This window comes from Lepidochelys kempii, chromosome 11 (assembly GCF_965140285.1).
Source record: "Lepidochelys kempii isolate rLepKem1 chromosome 11, rLepKem1.hap1, whole genome shotgun sequence".
NCBI classification, from domain to species: Eukaryota; Metazoa; Chordata; order Testudines; family Cheloniidae; genus Lepidochelys; species Lepidochelys kempii.
Genome location: NC_136390.1, coordinates 35818149 through 35842459, shown reverse-complemented (window position 1 = coordinate 35842459; position 24311 = coordinate 35818149). Strand labels below are relative to the sequence as shown.

Sequence of the window (24311 nt, the reverse complement as noted above, 5' to 3'; positions counted from 1 at the left end):
ACATCTTCTGATTGTAGTCTACCATTGCAGATTGTTTTTATCTAAATGTGATTTATGTTAAATGCAATTTCTCAATAGAATATATTTTCAGATCATGGCCTGGTGGCATCACAATATACCATTACACGGAGATTAGGCTTTAGTCCGTAACTCCAGGGTTTAGATGATTTTGGAATTTTACAATGATGTGAATCTAATTGTTTGTTCTTTTGGGAATGTAAATAATTATATGCAACAATCTGAAGTATAATATAAAGTTACAAATCTCCTCCATGAAAGTATCTTTTGATAAACTCTAAAGATGCTCTATGAGCAGCAGAACTGTACATACATATAGCATCCTTTTCATAAACTGAAAATCCATTGCTCATAAGTCATTATCTGGACTTCTATAACTTATATACCCTTCTGATTACAAATTACGTATATTTCATTTAATATGTGCTCTGCATGTTATTGCTCCATCTTTTGAGAATTTTTCAGTTCAGATGTGTAAATGAGGGATATTCCTCATGCTATGGGAAATAGAAAATAAACACTTGTATCATTTTTATGAAGCTCTCAAAAAGTACAGAATTAACTTTTTCCTCATTCTATTTCCTCCTTTCTAACTTATGCTTAAGTGAATTGTAACTTTAAGTCTACACAGCGGAGACTATTATTGGCATAGCTACATCACTGTAGTTATGCTAACATAACTCTGTAGTGTAGAGGCAGGCTATGCCAACAGAAAAGGGTTTTCCATTGGTGTAGGAACACCATGGCCCTGAATGACAGTAGCCGCATTGACAGAAACGTTCTTCGATCAACATAGCTACATCTTAGGTCAGGATATCTATTTTGGTCAACATCCCTGAACTACGTAGCTATGTTGACATAACTTTTAAGAGTAGACCAAGCATGAGCCAAAACTGATATTCTATCAATCAGGTGTTTCCTTTTTTTTTTTCCTTGGTGAGAGGGTAAATCTGTTCACACTTTTCTTACAGAGTTCTCTTTGTAATATTGATAAAACTGTAACAATGGTGAAACAGCCCTTATTGGGTGGGGAGGGGAAGCAGGGGAGTTTCTATGGTTGCTGCAACATTCTGTTTGTGTAACAATTTAGGTTTTTCTCTGTTGGTATCCTTGAATGTTACTTAATAGAGTTTGTATTTTCTTTTTCAGCAAACGGTAAGAGTGGTAGTAAACTACAAGAAAACACAGAAGACTGTAGTGAGAGTGAGTCCACATGAACCTCTTCATGAATTCATACCGATTATCTGTAGCAAATGTGAGTTTGATCCTTTGCACACTGTATTGCTGAAGAACTACCAGTGTCAGGAGCCCCTTGATGTAACAAAATCTCTTAATGATGTTGGACTAAGGGAATTATATGCAATGGATGTCAGTAAAGGTAAGATATTTGTATATATAGTTTCTCAACAAAGGTATGTACACAGGAAATGTTATTTAAAAAAATATTGTACATCTATGATTTCATGTGTTCTAGAGAAATGAATGTCCTTCTAGATACTTCGTAATGTTCTTCATTCATTCTGCTATAGAACCAAACCCACCTAAGGGCCACCTAAAACTTAATTTTCATAAACTTCTGGAAGAGAACTTCTATATAAAATTCCTCAGTATAAACAAAAAGAAAAGGAGTACTTGTGGCACCTTAGAGACTAACAATTTTATTTGCGCATAAGCTTTCATGAGCTACAGCTCAAATAAATTTGTTTAGTCTCTAAGGTGCCACAAATACTCCTTTTCTTTTTGTGGATACAGACTAACATGGCTGCTACTCTGAAACCTGTCAGTATAAACAGTTATTGTTTTGGAGAAGAGGGCTAAAATGACTAAGCAAAAGTGTGTACAATATATTATTATTTTAAAAACACTGTGTCAGTTTTAGCCTCATTCAAGCCCCAAAGAAAATTCAGTGTCTTGTCTCACACAGTCCTGATAGTGCTCTCTTTGCTGGACGCTCACCAGGCTGCACACTAGACCCAGATCTCCTAATCTTCCCTTGATCTAAGTCGGCTGTGGCCCTATCTTTTGCTTTGGTCTCTCTGGATATGTCTACACTGCAATAAAAACTCACAGCATCAAGTCTCAGAGTGTGGGTCAATAAATTGCAGTGCAGAAGTTTGGGCTTGGGCTGGAGCCCAGGCTTTTAGACCCATCCTCCTTAGGGGGTTTCAGAGCGTGGGCTCCAGCCTGAGCTCGAATGTCTACACTGCAATTTTTAGCCCCACAGCCTAAGTCCTGCGAGCCTTTGTCAGCTCCCTTGGGCCACCCATGGGCATGCTATGGGTCTTTACAGCGGTGTAGGTGAAACCCCTGGCACACTTCCAAGGCATAGTTTCTGTTTGTTACCCTTTCACAGAAATGGGACCTCCTGGATCAATACTTGACCCCTCAGGCTCTCCAGTAGCTTAAGTATACCCTCTCTTGGAACTCCAGCCATGTGGGAGCTATGGGTTTACAGTTCACTCAGAAATGCTTTGCTAATTTTTCTAATCATCATTACTCTTTACTTTCGTTAACACAAGAAATATAGAGATCTAGACAAAAATAGTAAACACACCTGCCCAGTCACTTCCCTGCCTTACAGTTTCCTCTGGAGTGTTCTTTGGACATAGCCCAGAGTCATCCTGGACTCCTCCTCTCCTCCTGCCCTTTTACACATGACTTCTCTCAATCATAGAGTCTATCTTCCACCCTGTACGTCAGCTGGCTTTTCTCTTCCTCAGTTGGTCCCACAGTTAAACAGAACCCCCCTGCTATGAAAGCATATCCTTCTATTCCTGTCTCCTGCCCAAAGCTTCCTCTCTATTGCTCTATGTGTTTCTTTATATGTCTCACCAGCAACACCTGGTTCCTTTTTTCTGCTGCTGGGGAAATTCCACTCTCCAAATCCCAGTTCTCTGCAGAGAAGTTGGAGCAAAGTCACTTACCCCAGCCTTCAACTATTCTATTCTATGTGGGCCAGGTCTGTTCACTAATTAATAGCCTTTAATGACAGTCTCTTTCAAAGACCAGATCTGTAAGCCCCGTTCCAGAATTTCAGTCCAACATGAATGTCAAAAGATAGCAGAGAAGAAAAACAGCCCTACATTCAAAATGGAGTTTTCAGTCTCACATGGACAAACATAGAGGGTGCCCAATATCAAACAGAATTAAGTTGTACATAGAGAGATTCTCATAATTGTCACATCTTGCTATATGGGAAAGGGCAAAATCAGCAAGGAAGTAATTATTTCTTTGTTTATAATCCATCAGGGTCAGATGACCAGCTACCTAACAGCATACTAATTAAACAAAATGTATGAATTTATATGGTACTTATTAGTGTAGGATGTGAGCACTTCACAGGGGTAGGGGGTGGCTTAGTTCATTAATGGCTTGTGAATCAAGAAGTATTATCTCCACTTCAATGATGGTCAAATTGAGACAGAAGGCAGGGAAGTGATTTGCCTTTGCTCACACACATCTAACTTCCAATCCCATGCCTTACCCAGAAGTCCATCTTTTACGAAGGACTCCTTAATTTTTTTTGTAGTCTGTTACAAAGACTTTCTCAGAGAGATTTCACGTTAACATGTTCTGTGAGCATTGGCTCTTGTGATGTAGCTAGGCTTCCCTGGACTAGTGCTATGTACCTTCTTTCTATAGTCATTATCCCTGCATTTGACATAATGCAGATTTTCCTCTCTGCCATAGAATCATCACTTGGTATGTTTTATTTCAAAGACATTTATCTCTGTTTGCTTCCCAGATACACCAGTCAGCAGTATCTGAAATAACAGCTTTTATTTAGAGTTGGTTGTGAATCTTTAATCAGAATTATTTTTCCAGTGGAAAAATTAAAATGAAATATTTTATTTTGGGATAATTTAACCCAATTAATAATCTTCAATTTTCTGAACTAACCCACAACGTTTAGTTTTGAATCAGTTCAGCAAAAGATTAAAACTGCATTTCCTGATGCCTCATTGCCATATGGAAGTTGCAGTTCCAGCCCCCGTTCTCCCCTGTGGCTCTCTGGAGGATGCATCTCCCATAAGAGATTTCCTTCTGACTGAGTTGTGGCTTACATCATGGGACTCACGTGAGTGTGTGTATTATGAGAGATGCAGGAGTGAAAGTAACTTAAAGGACTTACCGGTACACCGGAGTCCTGAGCAGGGAGCGGTGCCTCAACCGGAAGGGGCGTGGCCTTTAAAATCCCTGGGTCCTTTAAAACGAGATTTAAAGGGCCTGGGGCTCCGGCTGTGGTAGTGGCGGGTGGGAGCCCCAGGCCCTTTAAATCACTGCCGGTGCTACCAGCTGCGGAGGTGGTTGGGAGCCCCGGGACTCTGGTGGAGATTTAAGGGGCCTGGGGCTCCACTGCGGTAGTGGTGGCCGGGAGCACCTGGCCCTTTAAATCACCACTGCAGCCCCAGGCTGCTGCCCCTAAGCCGGGGCTCCAGCAGCGGGGCTCGGGTGGTGATTTAAAGGGTCCGGGGCTCCGGCCACCGCTGCCACAGCGGAGCCCTGAACCCTTTAAATTGCCACCGGAGCCCCCAGCTGCTGCAGTACCTGGGGCTTCAGCAGCAGGGCTCCAGTGGCAATTAAAAGGGCCTGGGGCTCCCCGCAGCAGCCGGAGCCATGGGCCCTTTAAATCGCCGCTCAAGCCCCGGGGCTCCCGGCCACCTCTGCTACCTGAGGGCTCCAGTAGCGGGGCTCTAGTGGCAATTTAAAGGGCCTGGGGCTGTGGCCCCTTCCGCGCGCCCCAGACCCTTTAAATCGCTGGCCTGGGAAAGCCGGTACGGTTGCTGGTGTACGGTTCTTGCTGGTACCCTGGACTGGCTTACTTTCACCTCTCGGGAGATGTAGTCCAACAAAGGAGCCTTGTCTATAAAAGAGAATGGGGCCCAGAACGACAACTCCCACTAGGGCTATGTGCCTTGGAGAAATGTTTTAATGTTGAAATAAGTCAAAACAAAGTTATTTGAGTTACTTTAACAAACAAAAATACTACGTTTTAATCTTTGGAATGTTTGAATGTTTCATGTCAATCAAAAATGTAATAACAAAATGTTTCATCATTTACGAATTGAAATTGTCCACAGAATTTCATGGTGTGAAAAAATTTTAAATTTAATTTTTCATCCCATTTTGGGACAAAAGCAAATGTTGACATTTCGAAATTTCCATTGGGATAGAAATCCGATATTTTGCTCAGCTCTACTTTTTATTATACTGCGATTTGTAAGCAAAAGTTTGTTTTAGGACAGAAATACAATAAAAATAACCAGTTTATCTACAGGTTAACTGTTCCTATTTTTTTCCCCCCCTTCGAAAACAAAAACACACATAGATCAGAAATCACAAAGACCCATCTCCAAATTTAAAGAGTTTTTATTCTGTATTGTATGCCTCCTGACCTTCCCAAGCGAAAGATATGAGGTCCTTTGTGGAATATCTTATTTTTTTTCATTTGAGTCACAGACTGAGTAACAGACTCAGTTTGGGAATGATGTCTTACAGTGAAGACTCTCTTTGATCAAGAAAGGTATTGATTGAAGGAAACAACCTATTTTCTACCAATTTGCTACTTTGGACAAAAAAATAAAATTAGTCTGGAGTTCTTTCCCTGACTCTATTCCTAACTTTTTTTTATTTTGAGAATGCATGTGCTAAAAGTCAATAATTTGGGGCAGATCAAATGACTAAATTAAAAATCTATGTTATTTGAACTTGAAAACTGTTTCCCAGACTCCAGCTTTCTGTTTAACAGACAATTTAGTTATAGTCAGAATTAAGAAAGAAAAAATACCATAAATATTATTTATTTTTGTAACTTCCTATTTAACACCTATTTCCCTAGTTAGGGATGACCAATTGCTTTATTTAAGTTTGTTCTGGGGCTATAATGTTATTAAAATCAGCATCCTTTCAGCAATTGTCTGAAGCCAACACCTATGGTGAACTTTTCTCCAAAATGAATTCCCTTCCCTTCCCTTCCCTTCCCTTCCCTTCCAATTAGAAACAATCCAGGAAGGTGGGTGGATTGATTTTTATTAGAGGATTGTTATGATTTGCTACTGATGGGAAATATTAACAAATGTGCTAGTTTTAATATGATCTGCTCTGTCTAGAACACAATCTGCACATGAACAGATGGTGGCATCTCTGGTCTTTGATATAAATTTTTGTGCATTTCACTGTCATATTAGTTCAAATTCTGAGGTGGTGGTTAGTTTTAGATATAATTCTAAGATATTTACTCTTCTACATAGGGAAGACTGTTCTTATGTTCTGCTATCTTTTCTTGTTTTTGGAAACTCAGATGAGGGTGTTCAGATGTAATTGACAGCTTTCCCTCAACCCACAATTAAGTTCAGTATCTAATAAATAGTATCATCATAACTAATTTACCATTTTTCTTTCTCTAGCCACTCCAGCTGCTGACTTCAATTTATCATCGTTACGAGGTAAGTTTTACTGAGCTAGATACTGAAATAGGAGCACATATATAAACTGTAGCTGATAGTTGTCACATAGACATTGCCATTTATAGACTGTAAGGTAGACAGGTACCTTCATGTTCTAGAATATGTGTCAGATTTGCATAAATTATTATTACAAAAGTTGATACACTGCCTATCGTACAGCATTTCAATAAATTTTAATTTAGGGTAGTTCTTTGATCATCACAAAAGAATGTTCTTCAGAAGCCCCTTGAACACTGAATGATTGAAAAATTTTTACTAAAAGGTTGATCCTGCTGCTGTTACTGATGTTGAAGACTGTTTTACAATGTTAGGTATCCTGTTGATTTCAACAGGACTGCTTGGCTGAATCAGATGGTAAATAAACATAATGGTAGCCTTTCTTTATGCAAAGTCTTCCCATGAATAAGAGTGTGTCTACACATGAAAGTTAATCCGTAACAAGGTAGTGTGTGAATTCAACTATTCCTGATTTAGCTTCATGTGTGGAACACACTTAATTCAGAATAAGGTCTGGTCTACCTTACAGACCTTTATTGGTATAACTACGTCGCTCAGGGATGTGAGAAATCCATACCCCTGAGCCACGTAGTTGTGCCAACCTTACCTCCCCTCCCCCCGTGTAGAGCTTCTCCCACTCACATAGCTGTGCCTCTTGAGGAGGTGGATTAACTATGCTGACAAGTGAGCGCTCTTCTGTCAGCATAGAGCATCTTCATTCAAGCGCTAGAGCAACGCAGATGCATTGGTGTTGCTGTGCTAATGCAGCATTTTAAGTGTAGAGTTGCCCTGAGGCACTCTTATTCTGGAATATTTTAAGCACAGTGCTTACTACCATACTCGCTGTCCTGAGACCACTTGCCCCATCTTTGTGATGACAAGTACCTTATGTCCCATAAGTGTTTTATTTTGTTTTGTTTTTTATAGGCAACTCTGTAACAGGATAATACTGGCTTTGGAAGGTTCATTTTCTTAGTCTTAAACAACCTTAAACGTTACCCTGAGTACACAATAAGATTGTGAGGCTTGCTTGAGATTTTCATTGCTACTTCCATCTGAACACAGGTTTTATTTAGCAATTAATAACAATGAATGCTTATCTACAAACTCTTCGCATTGTAACTAAAACTGTAAAAAATAAATTTGCTAATTTCCTGTCTCTGTCCTGCAAAATATATACACTCATACCATATATATAATATGATTCTTTACCTGTTTTTTGAATGAGATATTTGAAAAAAATCTTTTTTTTCTAGAAATAAAATTTACTTAGTGGAGTGAAGTCAAGAAGTACTGAAATTTTTTACAGTGGTGTTTAGAAGTGAGTAGATGGGTCATACATACATACAAGTTTTGCATTTAATTTTCCTGTATTGTTTTTATTTTTGAAAAACAATAATAAAAGGAAAAGAATTGTGAACTATTTGTGTTGTGGACCTCAAAAGCTGTTAGCTACACAAATATGCCAAGGAGTCTAACAGTAGAACTTGTGACTTCTTTTAACCAGTCAATATGTACTGAGTTTAAAGAGATAAAGTAGGTGAGGTAATTTCTTCTATTGGACCAACTTCTGGGGGTGAAAGAGGCAATCTTCCTCAGGTCTGGAGAAAGTAACCAGAGTGTCACATCTAAATACAGATTAAGTTTAAGGGGTTCCCACATGATGTAAGAGACCACTTGAAATGAAGTGGGCACTTAACACTTCTGCAGTCGGAGGACAAAGGAGGGTCAGCAGGCATCTGGTGTGTAATGCACCATAAAACCAGTGTCTCTGTTAAGTCTTTGTTTTTTAGTGTCCCGCAGAGTTCTGAATTTAAGTTCACAGGCTCATCTTTTAAAGATGTTGTGCAGGTTTCCTGTGAGGATGGGGACTGAAAGGTCAGATATGGAGTGATTGGTCCAAGTGTCCAGTAGTTCAGAACTTGGAGAGGACACATTTGGGGAGACTTGGGACTGGAAGGGTTGTAGGTATTACCTTCAAGGAGTAACTAGGCTGGTGGAAGCCAGGATGAGACGTTGTGCTGTGGGCAGGCTAATGGTGTCAGGGATCTGAGCCATAGCAGCACTTGATCAACACTCCCAAGGTCACAGGGCAGGAAGTGACAGAATCCCTTACTCGTCTGGGTGATCCCCCAAAACATCAGTGTTGTTGTAGGTACAGGAGATTCACTCCAATATGAGCGAACTGAGGTTCACACTCCAAAGTCTTGCTAAACTGACCCATTTAAAAATAGGGGAGCGAAGTACTTATTTTCAAACCAAGCAAAGGCACTAGCCCTTGTTGAGTACTATAGCCATGACAACTTTTGAGAAAACTTTAGACATTTTGCTGTAGCCATATCTGAAAAATACACATAGTGTGTGCCACAGTTCAAGGCAACTGGACGTGTATTCCCCCTTTGTCTTTCAGCAAGGGCACCCACTCTAGGCTGCAGGCTCCTCAGCTGTCATCTCTCTTGGGCAGAGACTTGCATTTCTCTCCCTTTTGATCAGGATATTTCCAGGCTGAACAGTTCCCTGCCAACACTTTGTTATTCCCCAAAAGACAGACTGCCTAAGCAGGCCTGCTTTGCTTCTCTCCTCAGAGATGACAAACAGTGTAACTGCCAAGAGTTATAAGCTACTAAACAGCTCTTTCTAAGCAAGCACTTTTAATTTATTCTTAAATTAAAAGGCATTACTGGTCAAACATATTAAAAACAATAGAAGAGCCTACCTGCATTCTAATAAGTTTACCAGAGATCACCCCTACCTCCGATCTTGGGCTCTCATTGGTGATTAGTCCTTCAAACGCCACACAGGGGGTTTTCTCTGGCAGTCACCAGTTCATAACAACTTTTGCTTAGAACTAGCCCCCTCATGACTCTGGGAGCCACTATTTTATCCTGTCTTCATCTTTGAAGCCACCATAAATAGGTAAGCCAAACAAAGGCTCCCACTCAGGGTAAGGCTTCAAAAGGCTGAGTTCTTGCACAATTGGAGGGGGTTCATTTGCATACCCCCCCTAGAAATTTCCTGGGGAAACTCCCTTAATTTTTAAAGGTTCATTCTCGTTGTCTTAGCCCATTGTTTAAAATATTCCTTTGAAGCTCACAAGGGGTTAGGTCTCCTAGACAAGTTACATACAATTCCGCAGTAATACACACAATCACAATTTTAATACAATGAGCTCTTAAAATACTTAATTGAGTAAGGTTTGTCCAGGATATGGTTAAATGGATCCGTGTGGTTGAACTGTTTTTAATGGCAATAGTTGATTTCTTGTCTTTCCTTGGAAATAGTTGAGATCTTGCGTAAACTCTAATACAATAATAATAATAAACTTCCTCACCATCAGGCAGGTGACGCTTGTTTTGCGAAAGTGACATGAATGTGGACCTTATCGTAATTTTCGACGCTAAACAAGGGAATTCAAACCGTTTATGGTGGTTAGCGCTACTTGGTCGATGTCTTTGTATTTCAAACCTAGCCTCAAGTTGTCAACCTTGCCTTGTAGTTCTGAGGAAAACTGCATACATAATGTACCTATTGGGTTTTTAATCAGAGACCTTATTGTCTTGTAATCTGTTTATATAGTCCTCTATCCAATTTTAATGTGGATTTCTGAGTGCATGATTTAGCACACCATGTGTTCATGAGATTTTACTCTCCTAGGATGTGTGCACTGCACATATTACATCTGTGGTTCACAAACGGTGCCTTTATTAGTCGTCTGCAGAATGAAGAAGCTATGAATTAAGGGGGGCTGGATAGTTAAAAGGGTACATGATCTGTGGGGACGATCTTTCTCCAAAACAAAAGGCAATACAGAATGAAAGAGCTCCTTGCACCCTCCACATGCCCTATGCACTCAGGGTGGTTGATCATCAATTAGCCTGTAGTCATCCCATCTGTATGTGGCATTGATTGTCAATATTTGTGCATTTAAAACATTTAGTTTTCCTACAGGACATAAGACTTTTCAGATTGTAATAAATTGCTTTCTAGAATCCTAATTCTGAGTGAAAATCACTGCTTCTAGGTTTAGCAAGAATTTGGTGGCTTTTTCCCAGTGGCTCAGACCTAGTTTATGATATGATCTTCATACTGAGATGTCTGAGCGTTACCATTGTGCCACATCTTCATTTAGGGGTGTGTGTGTGTGTGTGTATATATGTGTATATATATATATATATATATATGAGTTTGTGTTTAATTGAAAATGGTATATTCATTTAGAAGCACTACATGCATAGCAAGTTTTCTTCTTCTTTGTTCAGGAACCTGAATAAAGTACACAGGAACTTGGCAGTGTACATGGAAGTCTAAAATTTTAATTGACCGCAATTAAATTCTTCTCTAACATGATTGATCGTATTTAGTGCAGTGCTAATGAGGAGCACTCTTTACATCCCTGGCAAGTAAAATTCATGCTAATTTATGATTGCTTAAGGAGAAAAATTAAGGCAAAAAGCATGGTAATGTCAGGAAGCTTTTTTCAAATTGTACTTTCAAAAGACTACTCATACAGAATATTTTTTCTCTACTACCCACTCTGCTACCAGCCTGCTGGAAGGATATACCAAACATACCATAAACAATCTATGCAATAAATGTCTAGAATTATTATTTTCTGTTTTAGGCTCCTGCCAAATTTCTCAAAACCCAGGTACTTTGAAGGAGAAAGAAAATAAAGGATTTTTCAGCTTTTTTCAGCGAAGTAAGAAGAAACGAGAACAAGTAAGATGGCATTTTCTAAGCAAAATATGTCTAAATATATTCTCAGAACAGTCAGGTTTGCTGGTTGAAATACTTTCAGAATGTTTGATTATCTCTTCCCCTCCTTTTAAGACTGCCAGTGCCCCAGCAACTCCACTGATGAGCAAACCCAGGCCAACTTTTATCAACAGATCTAACACGATTTCCAAGCAGTACGACTCTAATACATTGCCATCTGAAATGCCAAAGAAGCGAAGAGCACCCTTGCCTCCAATGCCTGCCTCTCAAAGTGTCCCACAGGATCTTGCACATGCCCAAGTGAGATACACATCGTCTTGTGTCGTGAAATCTACTAGTGTTGATGAAAATGAACAGGTGAGCTATTGTTAAACTTTTTCTTCTCCATCTCCCCACCCCATTAAGTTTCACTGATTAAGAGTATCTGAGGCAGTGGTATTTCTGCTGAGGCTTGGAACAAAAATAGTTACGCAATGTAAGTAAAAAGTCCTATTTTCTGAGCATATAGTAGTGAAACAAGAAATATTTCACACTGTATCAATTGAGGGATAGATTTTAAATATTTTTGTATGGTTCCAAAATATTGGCTGTATTATAAAAAACAGAATAAAATAAACCATTGTTCTATTAATACACTTTTATATGAGTAAGTTTAGAAGTCAAATTTATTTATTTATTTTAGAAAGAAGAAAGTATTTGTTGCTATCTGGCTTTTATCCGATGGTTAAGATTTATATAATCATGACAAAGGCTCTGATCCTCCAAAGACATGTAGATTGCTTAACTTTAAAGTCACTGGTGCTGCACATATGCTTAAATGAAACCACTATTTTGTAACAAGGATGTTTCATTTTAAACAGTATGAGTGATAAATAGGAGTTCCAGCCTCAACTTGTTCTGTTGAGTTAATAGCTTATATGTTTGCATACATTATGGTTTACATTAATATGTCCATTAACTACACAGGGGATTGGGATTTTATGTCATTTCTAAAATTGACTCACTTAGTCCTTTGTAGTAAAATGCAGTTTAATGTGGTGTTGAAGAAAATAGTCTTCTAAACAGTCTTCCAATCTAAATTATTAGAAACAAATGGGACTCTTGGGAACTACATTTAACTTACAGGAAGCACAAGGATGTTAAACTAAAGTTTTATCTTAATAAAATTGTCTGCTTGTATAGTAATGCATTTGAATGAAGTTATGAGAGAGGCTATCTGAGTGTATTACTGAACTCATTCCAACAAATTTTGAGAGAAAATTAATGCATTGGGTAATATCTTGGTAAAGCACAGATTGTCCGTTGTGAAGTCCAATTAAAGATCAAGGCTAAAAGTGTCAGTGTAAATTGAAACACTTCATATTTGTATTTTGCACTGTGCTTTGAATCTGGAATAAAAGGCATTCTTTTTAAAAAAATTAGACTACTGGCATGCCAGAAGGATGAAATGAATTGCTGAATGCTAGTCCCATAAACAAAAATTCTCAAATGAACCATTAGTCTAATTATCCTGTACACAATACTTTTCATTTCCAGTCAACACGAAAAAACCACAAGAGAGCGCTGTTTAACAGAAGTTCTAAATGTTGTCTTATATTTGGCTGAGAAGCTTTGTCATTTGAAGAGGAGAAAAATATTTTTCTCTTTACCGGTGTAAAATTAAATAACAGTCTGTCTTGATCTTTTCTTGCTTCTTCATTGAAAGTAACAGTGAAGAAAAGACTTTTTTTAAAAAAAAATCTACTGAGGAGAGTAGGCATTACTCCACTGTCTAATCAAATTTGCAAGCAGTGCTGGTTTACAGCAAAACATTTTCTTAGCCACTGGGGAGGAGTTCAAGGAGAAGAATTTCTGTGACATGTAAGAAAGTGGTTCCTTTAAAATCAGTACATCCTGGGGCATTGATGGTGACTATTATAATTCGTTATTTGTATTAGCACCTGCAGGACATAAAATTAAGAGTTGACCCCATTGAACTGGGCCCTTTACAAACATATAATAAGAAACTGTCCTTGCCCAAAAGAGTTTGCAGTCTGAACAGAAAAGACAAACAAAGGGTGGTACATGGAAGTAAAGTAACCCACAATGATTGTACAACTTCAGTATTTCCCAGTTTTCTTCGCTATGTCAAGTGCATTAATGCTTGATTAATCCTAATGGGCCAAATTCTACCAGTTTACTCCTGTGGAAATCCTGGGTAACTCCACTGAAGTCATAGTTCATCTTTTGAAGGCTGTTCCCTGTGTGTATTCCATTGTGGGTATTCATGTGTTCCATGCACCTGAGACCATAAGAATCTTTGAAGCAGTGTTCGTTGATCCATATTTGTGCCCTTGCTCTCCTCATGCTCTGTACTGAAGATATAAGGGACAGTACAGATTGACTGTCTCTCCAGCTCCTTCTGGAACCTCAGTGCCAGAGCTGAGCCTTTTGTCCTTAACCTGTAAATATTTCAAAAGTTTTATAAAGTTTTAACTGTATATAGTGTCCATACAGTTTATTCACTGTAGTGGTTAATTAGTTCCCCCAGGGAGCCTCCCTGGCCCCCAGTACAGGATTTAGATTATGCCCAGGTTAATGAGATTTAAAAGCTACATCTCCTGTATCTGCTGGTTTTTTTCCAGCTATGATGGCTAACGCTGCCGTTATTGCCTCAGAGAAGCTCATATTTCTGTTAGGTGCAGTATTTGCCATTCCTTTCCTACCCAAACCTGACAGATGCGAGAACTCCATCTTAGGAAACGCCTCATGGAGTGTGCAGCCCAAGTGAGAGCTGGGACAGGGCACTCCTCTGTATGTTGAGATGTGCGCCTCTTAGCACCATGATGTTTGATTCAGGAGTGGGATGGAGCAGAACTAAAGACCTTTCACTGGGAACTTTTTATGAGAACAGGAGACAGGCTCTCCTAAACATAAAAGCAGATGTCCCTCAATATGCTTATCTGTGTCTTTTCCCAAAGCCTTATGACACCAATGAGGAGAAGAGGCTTCATTCCCTCTACCTGAGACGTGCATTAGCATTTTACCTGCAAAGAACAAAGCCAATCAGAAAGTAACCTAGATTGTTCATTACTACAGTGGAATGAGTGAGTGGACAAGCCATCAGAGGATATCTAAGTAGATCTCTTGCTCTATACCACTTTATCAGTTGGAGCATCTCCCTCACCTGCATGTAGTGAGATCTTATTCTAATAGAACGACAGCAGTTTCAGTAGTTTTGGTTCAAGAGTAGCTCTTCTTGACGTTTGCAAAGCAGCAACATGGAGTTCTATCCATATGTTCATGAGACACTACACCTTAGTTCAAGCCTCCACAGATGATGCATCCTTTGGCAGTAATCCTTCAAACCTCTATACTGCCTGCCTCCTTGGAGCCTCTCCTCTTGATTAGTGCTTGTCAGTCGCCCACAGTGAAATACACTCAGGGACCAGCATTCGAAGAAGAAAGTGAAGTTACTTACCTTATAGTAACTGGAGTTCTTCTAGATGTGTGGTCCCTATATGTATTCTGCTACCAGTCCTCCTTCCCCTCTGCTCACGATCATAATTGGATTCATGAGAGAGAAGGAACTGGAGTGGCGGTTGCTCTGCACTGCCATTTATACCCTAGTTACAGAACATGAGGAGAGCAAGGGCGCTGGCACAGACCAACAGACATTGCATGTAGGTTTCTTCTGGTCTCAGGTGCATGGAGCACATGTGTACCCACAGTGGACTATAGATAGGCTCCACATCTCGAAGAACTCCAGTTAAGAAATTTCCCTTAAAACCAGATTTACATGGGTGGAAATGAGAGCAGAATTTGTTCCAGAATGCTCTCCTATTTGGCCTCGTTTCCATGCATACTAATCATATTTCACAAAATCCAGCTGCCTGCTAGGCTGATTTGCCTAGAAGGCCCTATCCATCCTCAGTATCACATCCCATTATATAATTTCTTAAAGCTGCGTATAGAATCATAGTAATTTAGGGTTAGAAGGGACCTCAAGAGGTTATTTAATTTACCTCCTTGTGTTGAGGTAGGACTGTGTATGTCTAGACCATTCCTGACAGATGTTCGTCTAACGTGTTCTTTAAAATCTCCAGTGACGTAGGTTCTGCAACCTAGTGAGAGAGTTTTTGCTAATATCTAGCCTAAATTTTCCTTGCGGTGGATTAAGCCTGTTACTTTTTGTCTTCTCCTTGATAGACGTGGAAAGCAATTGATTACTGTCCTCTTTGTAACTGACATCTAGTGGGGGTATGCCGTGTAAGACTAACCCATTTTGTTCTCAGGGCAACCTGAGAACCTTGTGCTGTTTCATGTGAATAGCTAAGTGGCACTGTCCTAATATGTCAATAATCACCATCTTGTTAGGATGTCCTTTAATAGCAGTCAACAGTGTCACACACAACAGTGTCACATGCATACTGAAGCAAACTTTGCCCCATATTTTCCCCTAAAGATATTCACTAAGCCTCTTTTTAAACAACATTTATCAAATAAAAAATTTACATGTGTATAGTACCATGACAAACTTATTTGAAGTTGGCATTAAATCCTATTTTTTGAACAAATATCATCTTATTTTAAGACACAATCGTTATTCGGTGGTAGCTTGATAAATGAAAGGTATCTTACTCCATGGGTATTGACAAGGTCAAGAGTTCTGCTGTCAATGGGTTCTTAAATTATGGAGGGATGATCAGTAAAAGAGAGATTTGTGAGCCTGTTTATTCCAGTGCTGTTCCTTCATATTCCACTTTATGAAGTGGGCTGCTTAATTGAAGCACAAACAAAAGTCCTTTGAAGATGACCCCCAGGTCTGGCTCAAGTGTAGATTCTACTACCATAAAATGAATGTCATTGCTGGATTTTATTATGCTGTCAAATAGACAAGTGACAGTGATCAAAATTGCTACAGGAATGGGCATCTGTGACCAGGGATGAAACATATTTCTTTATCACTGGGATCCTGAAAGTAATCACTCTGAGATGTGGAACTACAAGGTTACTTCAGTATCAGGCTAATAGCTGTTACAGTGGCAGGCAAAATTATGGCAACTATCTTTTGAGATGCTGAACTAGTGATAAGAAGACTGAATAGTTTTTTTTAAAATGCATACAGGACTGCCATAGCAACATAATGTATAAACTAAAAAGTTCTCCTCAGATGCCCTATACCTTTGCGTATTGTGATGCTTTCATATTGTGTACACACTGGCAAAGAGAGCTAAATCCCTATTTTTGTTAGAATATTTGTTAAAATTTTGTTGTTATACTTCCATATTTACACCATATTACAACATATTTAGGAATATTCCCCATCAGAGTTTTCTGAAATGGGCTTTTTTTAAAAGCGTGAGAGATTCCAGGTTACTCTCTTCATAACATTTATGACAACCAATTTTGTGTACCGTCACTGTTGTGATACATTTTTGAATATCCAGCACTCTACAAGATATAATTCCCCTTACTTCCTGCTCCACCATTTCTGATTATTTTCCCCCCTTGGGAATAGTTTAAAAGTATTGCTCAGAGAAACTATTACAAACTTAACAAGTTATTTGAATTTTGGTTAATAGTGGATGAGGATTGTTGTGTTATCTCAGGTATAAATTATAAATATCACTTTTGGAGTACAATAATCAGACTTTTCTTGAGTTTCTTTGAATATACTTGTTCATTTTTCCCCCCCTTAGGGTCAGTTGAGACTAGGAATAGTGAGAACAGGTTCTCTGCAGCTCAGTGGCACATCATCTGTTAACTCCTCTTTGAGAAGGACTAAGCGCAAAGCGCCCTCCCCACCCTCTAGAATACCACAAGACCAAAGTGACAACAGTAAAAGAACTGGTAATATTTTTACTTTTTAACTAGGCAGAAATGGAAAGTTGTTAATACTGTACCTAGGCTAAATATTAATGTTAAAGAAATGTCACCCTATTGATTGAACTTTAAGTAAAACTATGCATACATGTCAAACACTTTTTATTTAGGAATATGTTTAGGTAAAAAGACAGATGAAAACAGTACAATGTTAGAGGAAAATGTCATGGATCAAACTTCAGTTCTATTTCAAGGTCCGTAATATTGTAACAGTTGAAATGCACGGGGGTGGGGGTGTGTGTGTGTGTAGACCATGGAATTGACCGTACTGTAGGTGTGGTTGTAACAAGCTTTAATCAGCAAGACGAAAGCACTTCATTCCTTAGAAACACACTAATCTGTAAGGTCAAAGTTAGAAATTCTGTTTCATATTTATATCGGTGTAAAAGAAATAAAAGATTGCATTTAAAAAGAAAGATGTCTGTTAACATTTTCTTTTCTTTGTTTCAGCATCAGAGTTTGCAGAATCAAATCCTGTAGAAAATATTGTGGAAGAAAGAGATGCAGAAGTACTGTTTCCAACAGGTAGTTCTTCCCAGATATTATTAAAACATAGTCAAGAACAGTCATAATAAAAGCCTGGTAATAAAGAGAAATAGTAAAAATGTCATGCTGCAGATGTTTCAGGCCCATTATTTTATTTGTCTTAAACTATCATTTAAATTTGAGATTTCCCCTGGATACTTTTGTTTTTTTCCCCACACCAATCCTGTAAGTATTTATATGGCTTTCTAAAGTACAAAAGTTTTACTTTTGTATGATATAGTAACAAATACCTGATGTTTGTATTCGTTACTATGTGTTACATTTTAAAAAGAGATACCTACTGGGTATTCTAGAATATTTAGACATTAATGAAATAGTTTTTAAAAAAGAACACCACCGTCTGACCCAGATGCACACGACACAGTTGAGTCATGTCCATACATCGCTTCACTTCCCTTTCCCCACCCAACCCCAAACATAACCAAGTATCATTCTTGCTTATATGACCATAACTACCACGTTGCCTATGTTTTTGTATCAGTGCATTCTAGGAAAATTGCTCTCTGTGTTTCAACAGAGGATAAAATGTCTTAAGGACACATACATGGAGTGTCATTAGCAGTATAAGAGGCTCTGCACTTTGAGATTTTCTACTGTACAGATAACTATAAGCAGGAGGATGAGCTAAACTGGTTATATGGGTCTGGTTAGGGAGTTCCATTTAGACTGCAAAGCATTAGTGTGCCACACCAGTTATACAGAGACCCATGTGTTATCTTAGGCCTTTGGCAAGGGGGAAACTCAGTTTCCAACCTAGAAGAACCCATACTGTATTTGGATACAAACAATATTTAAAGCCAGCTGTGTCACGAACAAGTTACCAACTTGGACGAAAGTTGTGATGTGAGTAGTTCTGTGGATGAATGAAAAACCTGTAACTTGTAATTAATTGAATCACAAGTGCTCACTAGACTCTGTCCCTGTTTGTTTTGTGATCTGAGATCACACCCTGAGGAAATATGGTTGCAGACATGTACATAGGTCACATACCATTATACTGTGCCTACATGCTAAAGGGTAATAAGGAGAGCAGTAAAATTCTTAGCAAAAAACTTACTCAGGCAAATAAGATGTCTTGCAAATCATGGACCAGATCGTTTGGACACTGCCTCTAATTTTTAACTCAAATTGTGTGAGCAAGTAATTGCAGGTGAAGTTTAGGTAACTCAGACTTCTGAATAAATTATGTGTACACTAGATACGTTAGGTACTAAAAGTCTTGGTGGCCTAAGTTGTACCTAAGAGTTTTTTGGCATCTGAAAAACCATGGGTGCAGAAAAGGAGTCTGCCTTAAGGACATACTGAAAATTTAGCTTGAGGATAAGTGTATTTAAACAAGTATAAATTGTAGTTGTTATAAAAAGAGAATTACAATTGGAGTATTACTGGAGGCTCAACTTCACAAATAATTTGCTAAAGTTCCTTTAAAAATAACTAATTTGCTTTGAAATTTGTTTAGCTACATTTTTGTTTGCTGTCATTCTAATTTTATTTTGTTTAATTTGCAGATTACATCAAACTAATTAATCTTCTTATTCCTAAACTGCTTTTTAGGCGATAAAGTTGATGTAACCAGAGCCACAGTGCCATCATGTGCCTCTCATTGCTTAGATGCAGCCAATCTTGAACAAAACACTGTCCAGCAACTGACAGATGAAAGTAACCTTTCTGGTAACACTGGCTGTCCTGATGCATCTGAAATGCCTTCTAAATGTAGGTTGTAATATCTTTCTGTAGGATATTTTGGATAGATAATTTACAGTATACCAATATACAACGCATGTGGTGTTGAAGTTTTCACTACTTCTAGAGCCACTGTAGGGAACAAAAATCAGTTGTAATTATACCATACCATAAACTTTTCTTTGTAGATAGCATGTATAAATATTTAATTTTCTCCCTGTTAAATTTGTTTCCAGTTACAGATGAGACAATTCAGTTCTAAAATGAAGAATTAAGTCAGGTGTCTCGGACTTATTTCTTTAGCTGTAATATGCTTCTATCTTAGGGGTTTTGATCTATGTAGGATTTTCTTCATTTCCCATCACTGTAGTATCTGAGTGCTGCATGGGTGAATTAGATCTGTCAGCTTTATAGAATAGTCTGTTCTTCGTTCTTCTTAGGTTCTAGGAAGCTCTGCTTGTGGCATATGTACTTTTGTAAAATATAAATATCTTTCAAGTGATGATGAAATTTTTTTAAAAAAAATTGCAACATGCTAGCCTAATCTCTTCTAGCAGCTCATTCCACAGTCGAGCCTTGTTGAACAAGAATGCTTTCACTCTAGCTCTCGCACATTCTTTCTGGGTTTTATTAATCACACTGCCCTAGAGGAATCAGCAGTTTACACAGGTCTTGGATAGATGGGTCTTGTCCAGTGGTGCCGCACAGTCTTGAATTGGCAGTAGAAGCAGATTGTGAGCTAATAGAGGATGCAGCGCAAAGAGCTGATGTGATCAAGATTGCCTGTTCCACTGCTAAGGCTCCTGTCTTCTGCACATGTTGGAGCCCTCTGCATTGTTTCCAGCTTCAACCCCAGATACAGTGAATTACAGTAATCTGTACTGGAGGTGATGAATGCATGAATTACCGTGGCCAAAACATTATAAATAAGGGTGGAACAAAATGTTATAGGAAAGTGAAGGTGGAAGAAGGTATTTGTTGATATTGTCACTTCCTAGAAATCTTTAGAGTTTAGTTTATGAGGGTCCCAAATCTTTGCATCACTTAGATAAATGGGAAAGCAAACACCTTTCATGGGAGTGGAAGGGCCTTCTAATTCCTCTGAGTGTTTTCCACTGTCAGTAATACCTTGCTGTTGACTGTCAAAAGCTGTAGAGAGGTATAAGAGTGGGCCTGATCCAAAGCCCACTGAAGGCAATGGAAAGACTCTCTAATTCACTTCAGTGGGCTTAGGAACAGGCCCAGTATGAGCACTGAGATATGGACTGTGCCTGCTGAGTGGGAAGCATCCATTGGTGCTTCTTTTGGCCCTTCTATGTCATGTTTTTGTTTTTAAGCCCCATTAAAATCCATCCAGATGTTGGAGAAGCTGCAAGATGGAGTTTTTTTGTCAATAATTTCTAAGTGGATGCCACTGTACTACAGAGGCAGCTCTGCTACAGTTCCATGGCCTGTGGTTCTCATGAGGGAAGCCCAGCTAGTCGCCCTGATATGGGGGGTAGGATTTGCTTCTAACAGGACACAGATTTCATCTATTCCTATTTTAGTGTTTGTCTGAAAATTATGTAGCACATTTTGGTAACTACATAAATTAATAATAATACTGTATTAGTGTAAATTTGAGAACAGTTTTAACAATTCCAGAAACTCGATACACCTCTACCCCAATATAACATGACCCGATATAACATGAATTCGTCTATAACACGGTAAAGCAGTACTCTGGGGGGCGGGGCTGCGTGCTCCTGCTGATCAGCGTGTCTGGCTCCGACATGCTGCTTGGCCGGGACCGAGGGGTTGGATAAGAGGCAGAGGGTCTTGGGGGACGGTCAGGGACAGGGAGTAGGGGGGGTTGGATAGAGCGTGGGAGTCTCAGGGGGCCTGTCAGGGGGCAGAGTGTGGATGGGGTTGGGGCAGTCAGAGGACAGGGAGCAGGGTGGTTGGGTAGGGGGTTGGGTCCTGGGGGTGATTAGGGACGGGGAGGTCTCTGGAGGTGGCGATCGGGGACAAGGAGCTGTGGGGGGGCTTAGATGGGGGTGGGGTCTTGGGAGGGGTGGTTAGGGGTGGGGGGGTCTCTGGAGGGGGTAGTCAGGGGACAAGGAGCAGGGGGGTTGGATGGGTTGGGGGTTCTGAGGGGTCAGTCAGGAGACGGGAAGTAACGATTAATAACGGAAATGCTCAAGGCCAAAGCAGGTTCGATACAACGCCATTTCACCTATAACGCAAAAAGATTTTTTGGGCTCCCAAGGATTGCGTTATATTGGGGTAGAGGTGTAGTTCCATCCATTTGGTGTAATGTTTCTGAAACACTAATACTTTGAGCGTTGTCCTTTTTCAGTTAAGGTTTTGACTCAATGTGTATTCTGAGTTGTATCATATAAAATGGCTGCTGCTTAAATTTATTTACTCATTCAATAAAGTAGCAGTGCATAATAGGTTTACCATATAATACCGGTCACAATGTAATGATCACTTGAAGGAATTTTTTTTTTTTGTTCCTGAAAGTAAAAGAATGTGTTTGTGCTTCTGTTAGCTATTCATTACAGTGACACTGCACTGTATAGTTTAAAACATACTAGCATTTCCATTATAAACTGCTATTTTCAGAAGTTTATGTTCTCTATGAAAAGCCCACTCTGGACTGAAAAATGCTTTAAAGGATTACACCTACTAGAAGAGAAATGTAAAATAAAAATAATTAGAATGATTTTTGCGTTGTAAAACCACAAAAAGATGTATCTTCCTCTCCATAATGGTATTAGTTTTCATTCTGAACATTTTTCTAGCCTAATATGCATAGTTCCATTAGAGTCTTGTGGTTTAGGAAAGAAGAGTAAAATATCTATACGCATGTTAATTAACAATTATTGTATGTTTGCTACTCGTGAAATTTAATTTAAAAAAATTGTAGGAATCTTATTGACATAACACTCAGTAAAGTCTCCAAGGAACCTGAGGTCCATTAGGTCAGTAGCCAATGCACTGAAAAGAGTGATAGATTATAATTGGAGAATGATGAGAGTACGTAACTCTCAATCTCTGACACTTTGGAGCATAATAGCTCGCTAAGAGATGTTAGACTATTATTGTATACCATTTAAATGGTACTCTTATTGACCCATTTGATTGGAGTGTCTCCAAAGGAGATTTACTTTGTAAGGTCATTGATCTGTCAACTAAAAACTCTTCAGGTACCTTTTAGCCCAATAGGCTGCTAATAGCTTGAAAGGAACATTGTTTAAACATCATAGCCTAATGTTTGCTCTGGTGAATAACATATTAAATATCTTGTTGGTTTTCTGAGTCTCTTTGATGGAAAAAAAGTATATATTTTTTTTATGCCTAGTGCATGTATGTACGTACGTGTGTGTGTATAAACGCACACACTTTGTACATGTACACATACTTGTCCCAAGAGTAACACAGGTATAAATTGTAATAGACCATTGCTAGCACAGGCAGCAGAGTGGAGACACAGCTGTGCTGAGTACACACTGGTTTGGAACCGAGGGTTCGTACTCCGCATGACTCAGCCGTGCTTCTGCTTCCCATGCTACCGTGCCTGTATTGCTCTTTATACTCTCACTATCTCCCATCAAGCTACTGCAGGTATGTGTACAGCAGAGGAATCCACACTAAATAGCTGATAGTGTAGACATAGCGTGTGTGCCGCATACACACAGTGCATAAACAGTTTCATTAAAAAGAAGAGAGGTGGCTTCAATTTTAGATCAAAATTAAACCTAGAAAACCAGGCATTTGGAACAAAGTCAGAAAACATGAACTGATCCTTCAGCCACCAGGAATGTATGGGTGTAACTGTGAAAACATGATGACACAGCTCTATTTATTATTTACTATTTTGACAGACCCAGACCAGTGGGGTACAGGAGTCTGGTAGAAGGCAAATATACTGGCCACTGGATGAATAGTTTCCTGTTCCCTGAGTGACCAGAGCAGGGGCTGCCCTAGAGCAATCAGGAACCTGTTAGAACCAGTTAAGACAGGCAAGCTAATCAAGACACCTGGAACCAATTAAGAACTTTCTAGAATCAATTATGGCAGGCAGGCTAATCAGGACACCTGGTTTAAAAAGGACCTCCCATCAGTTAGTAAGGAGGCACACAAGGAGCAGGGAGTGAGAAGGCATGCTGCGGGAGGACTGAAGAGTTCAAGTGTGATCAGGCTTCAGGAGGAAGATCCTGCAGTGAGGATAAAGAAGGGGGAAGGCCATGGGGAAGTAGTCTAGGGAGTTGTAGCTGTCAGGCAGCTGACACAGGGAACATTGTAGACAGCTGCTATCCACAGGGCCCTGGGCTGCAACTCGGTGTAGAGGGCGGGCCTGGGTTCCCCCCATTCCCCCAACTCCTTGTCGGACACAGGAGGAGTTGACCTGGTCTGTGAGAAACACCTGAAGGGAAGGTCTAAATTGGAAAGGGATCTGGCCTGTTCCCGACCCACTAGGTTGGACACAGAGATTGCGGGGATTGTTCTCCATTTCCCCCATGCTGGCCAGTGATGAGGTTAGCTGAGTGGACAGCAGGTTTGAGCCACTAGTAAAAGTGGCCAAACTGAGGGCCGCTGGGAATCTTGGAGGCAAGCAAATCCACCAATAAGCTCAGGACCCACCAAGGCAGAGGAGGAACTTTGTCACACATACGTACAGCTATTCTACTACTACGAAGATGACTCGGTGCTTGGATGAGATCAGCTCATGGATCCAAAAAAAAAAAAAAAAAGTTGAAACTGAATCTGAGCAAAGATGGGTGTGTGTGTCATGCTGATGGGCAGAGCAAAGCACTTGAGTTTGCTTTCATGGTGTGGTCTCCTTTGTTTTAAAGTACACACCACAAACTGGGTCTGTTCAGTCTATAATTTAGGAGTGCTCTTGAATAGCGCTTTCTTGGAGGCTGGCCCAAAACTGTGGAACAAATTCCTACTAGAAATGAGGCCCATCACAAATCTTACCACCTTTTTTGCTCCATGTGCAAGAAGAACTTCTTTCACCTTGTTTAATAT

General features: G+C 39.5%; 1 protein-coding gene across 5 annotated transcripts in view; it reads left to right on the top strand.

Annotated features, from left to right (window-relative positions):
- COBLL1 (cordon-bleu WH2 repeat protein like 1) overlaps positions 1 to 24311 on the top strand; it is a 121626-nt gene that overhangs the window by 80188 nt on the left and 17127 nt on the right. For all 5 annotated transcript variants that reach the window (XM_073305654.2, XM_073305655.2, XM_073305656.2 and 2 more), the window contains 7 exons: positions 1168 to 1396; positions 6426 to 6464; positions 11104 to 11201; positions 11313 to 11555; positions 16880 to 17030; positions 17514 to 17588; positions 19164 to 19322. In XM_073305654.2, coding sequence (XP_073161755.1) covers positions 1168 to 1396; positions 6426 to 6464; positions 11104 to 11201; positions 11313 to 11555; positions 16880 to 17030; positions 17514 to 17588; positions 19164 to 19322 — 994 coding nt within the window. The remainder of the gene's footprint in view (positions 1 to 1167; positions 1397 to 6425; positions 6465 to 11103; positions 11202 to 11312; positions 11556 to 16879; positions 17031 to 17513; positions 17589 to 19163; positions 19323 to 24311) is intronic.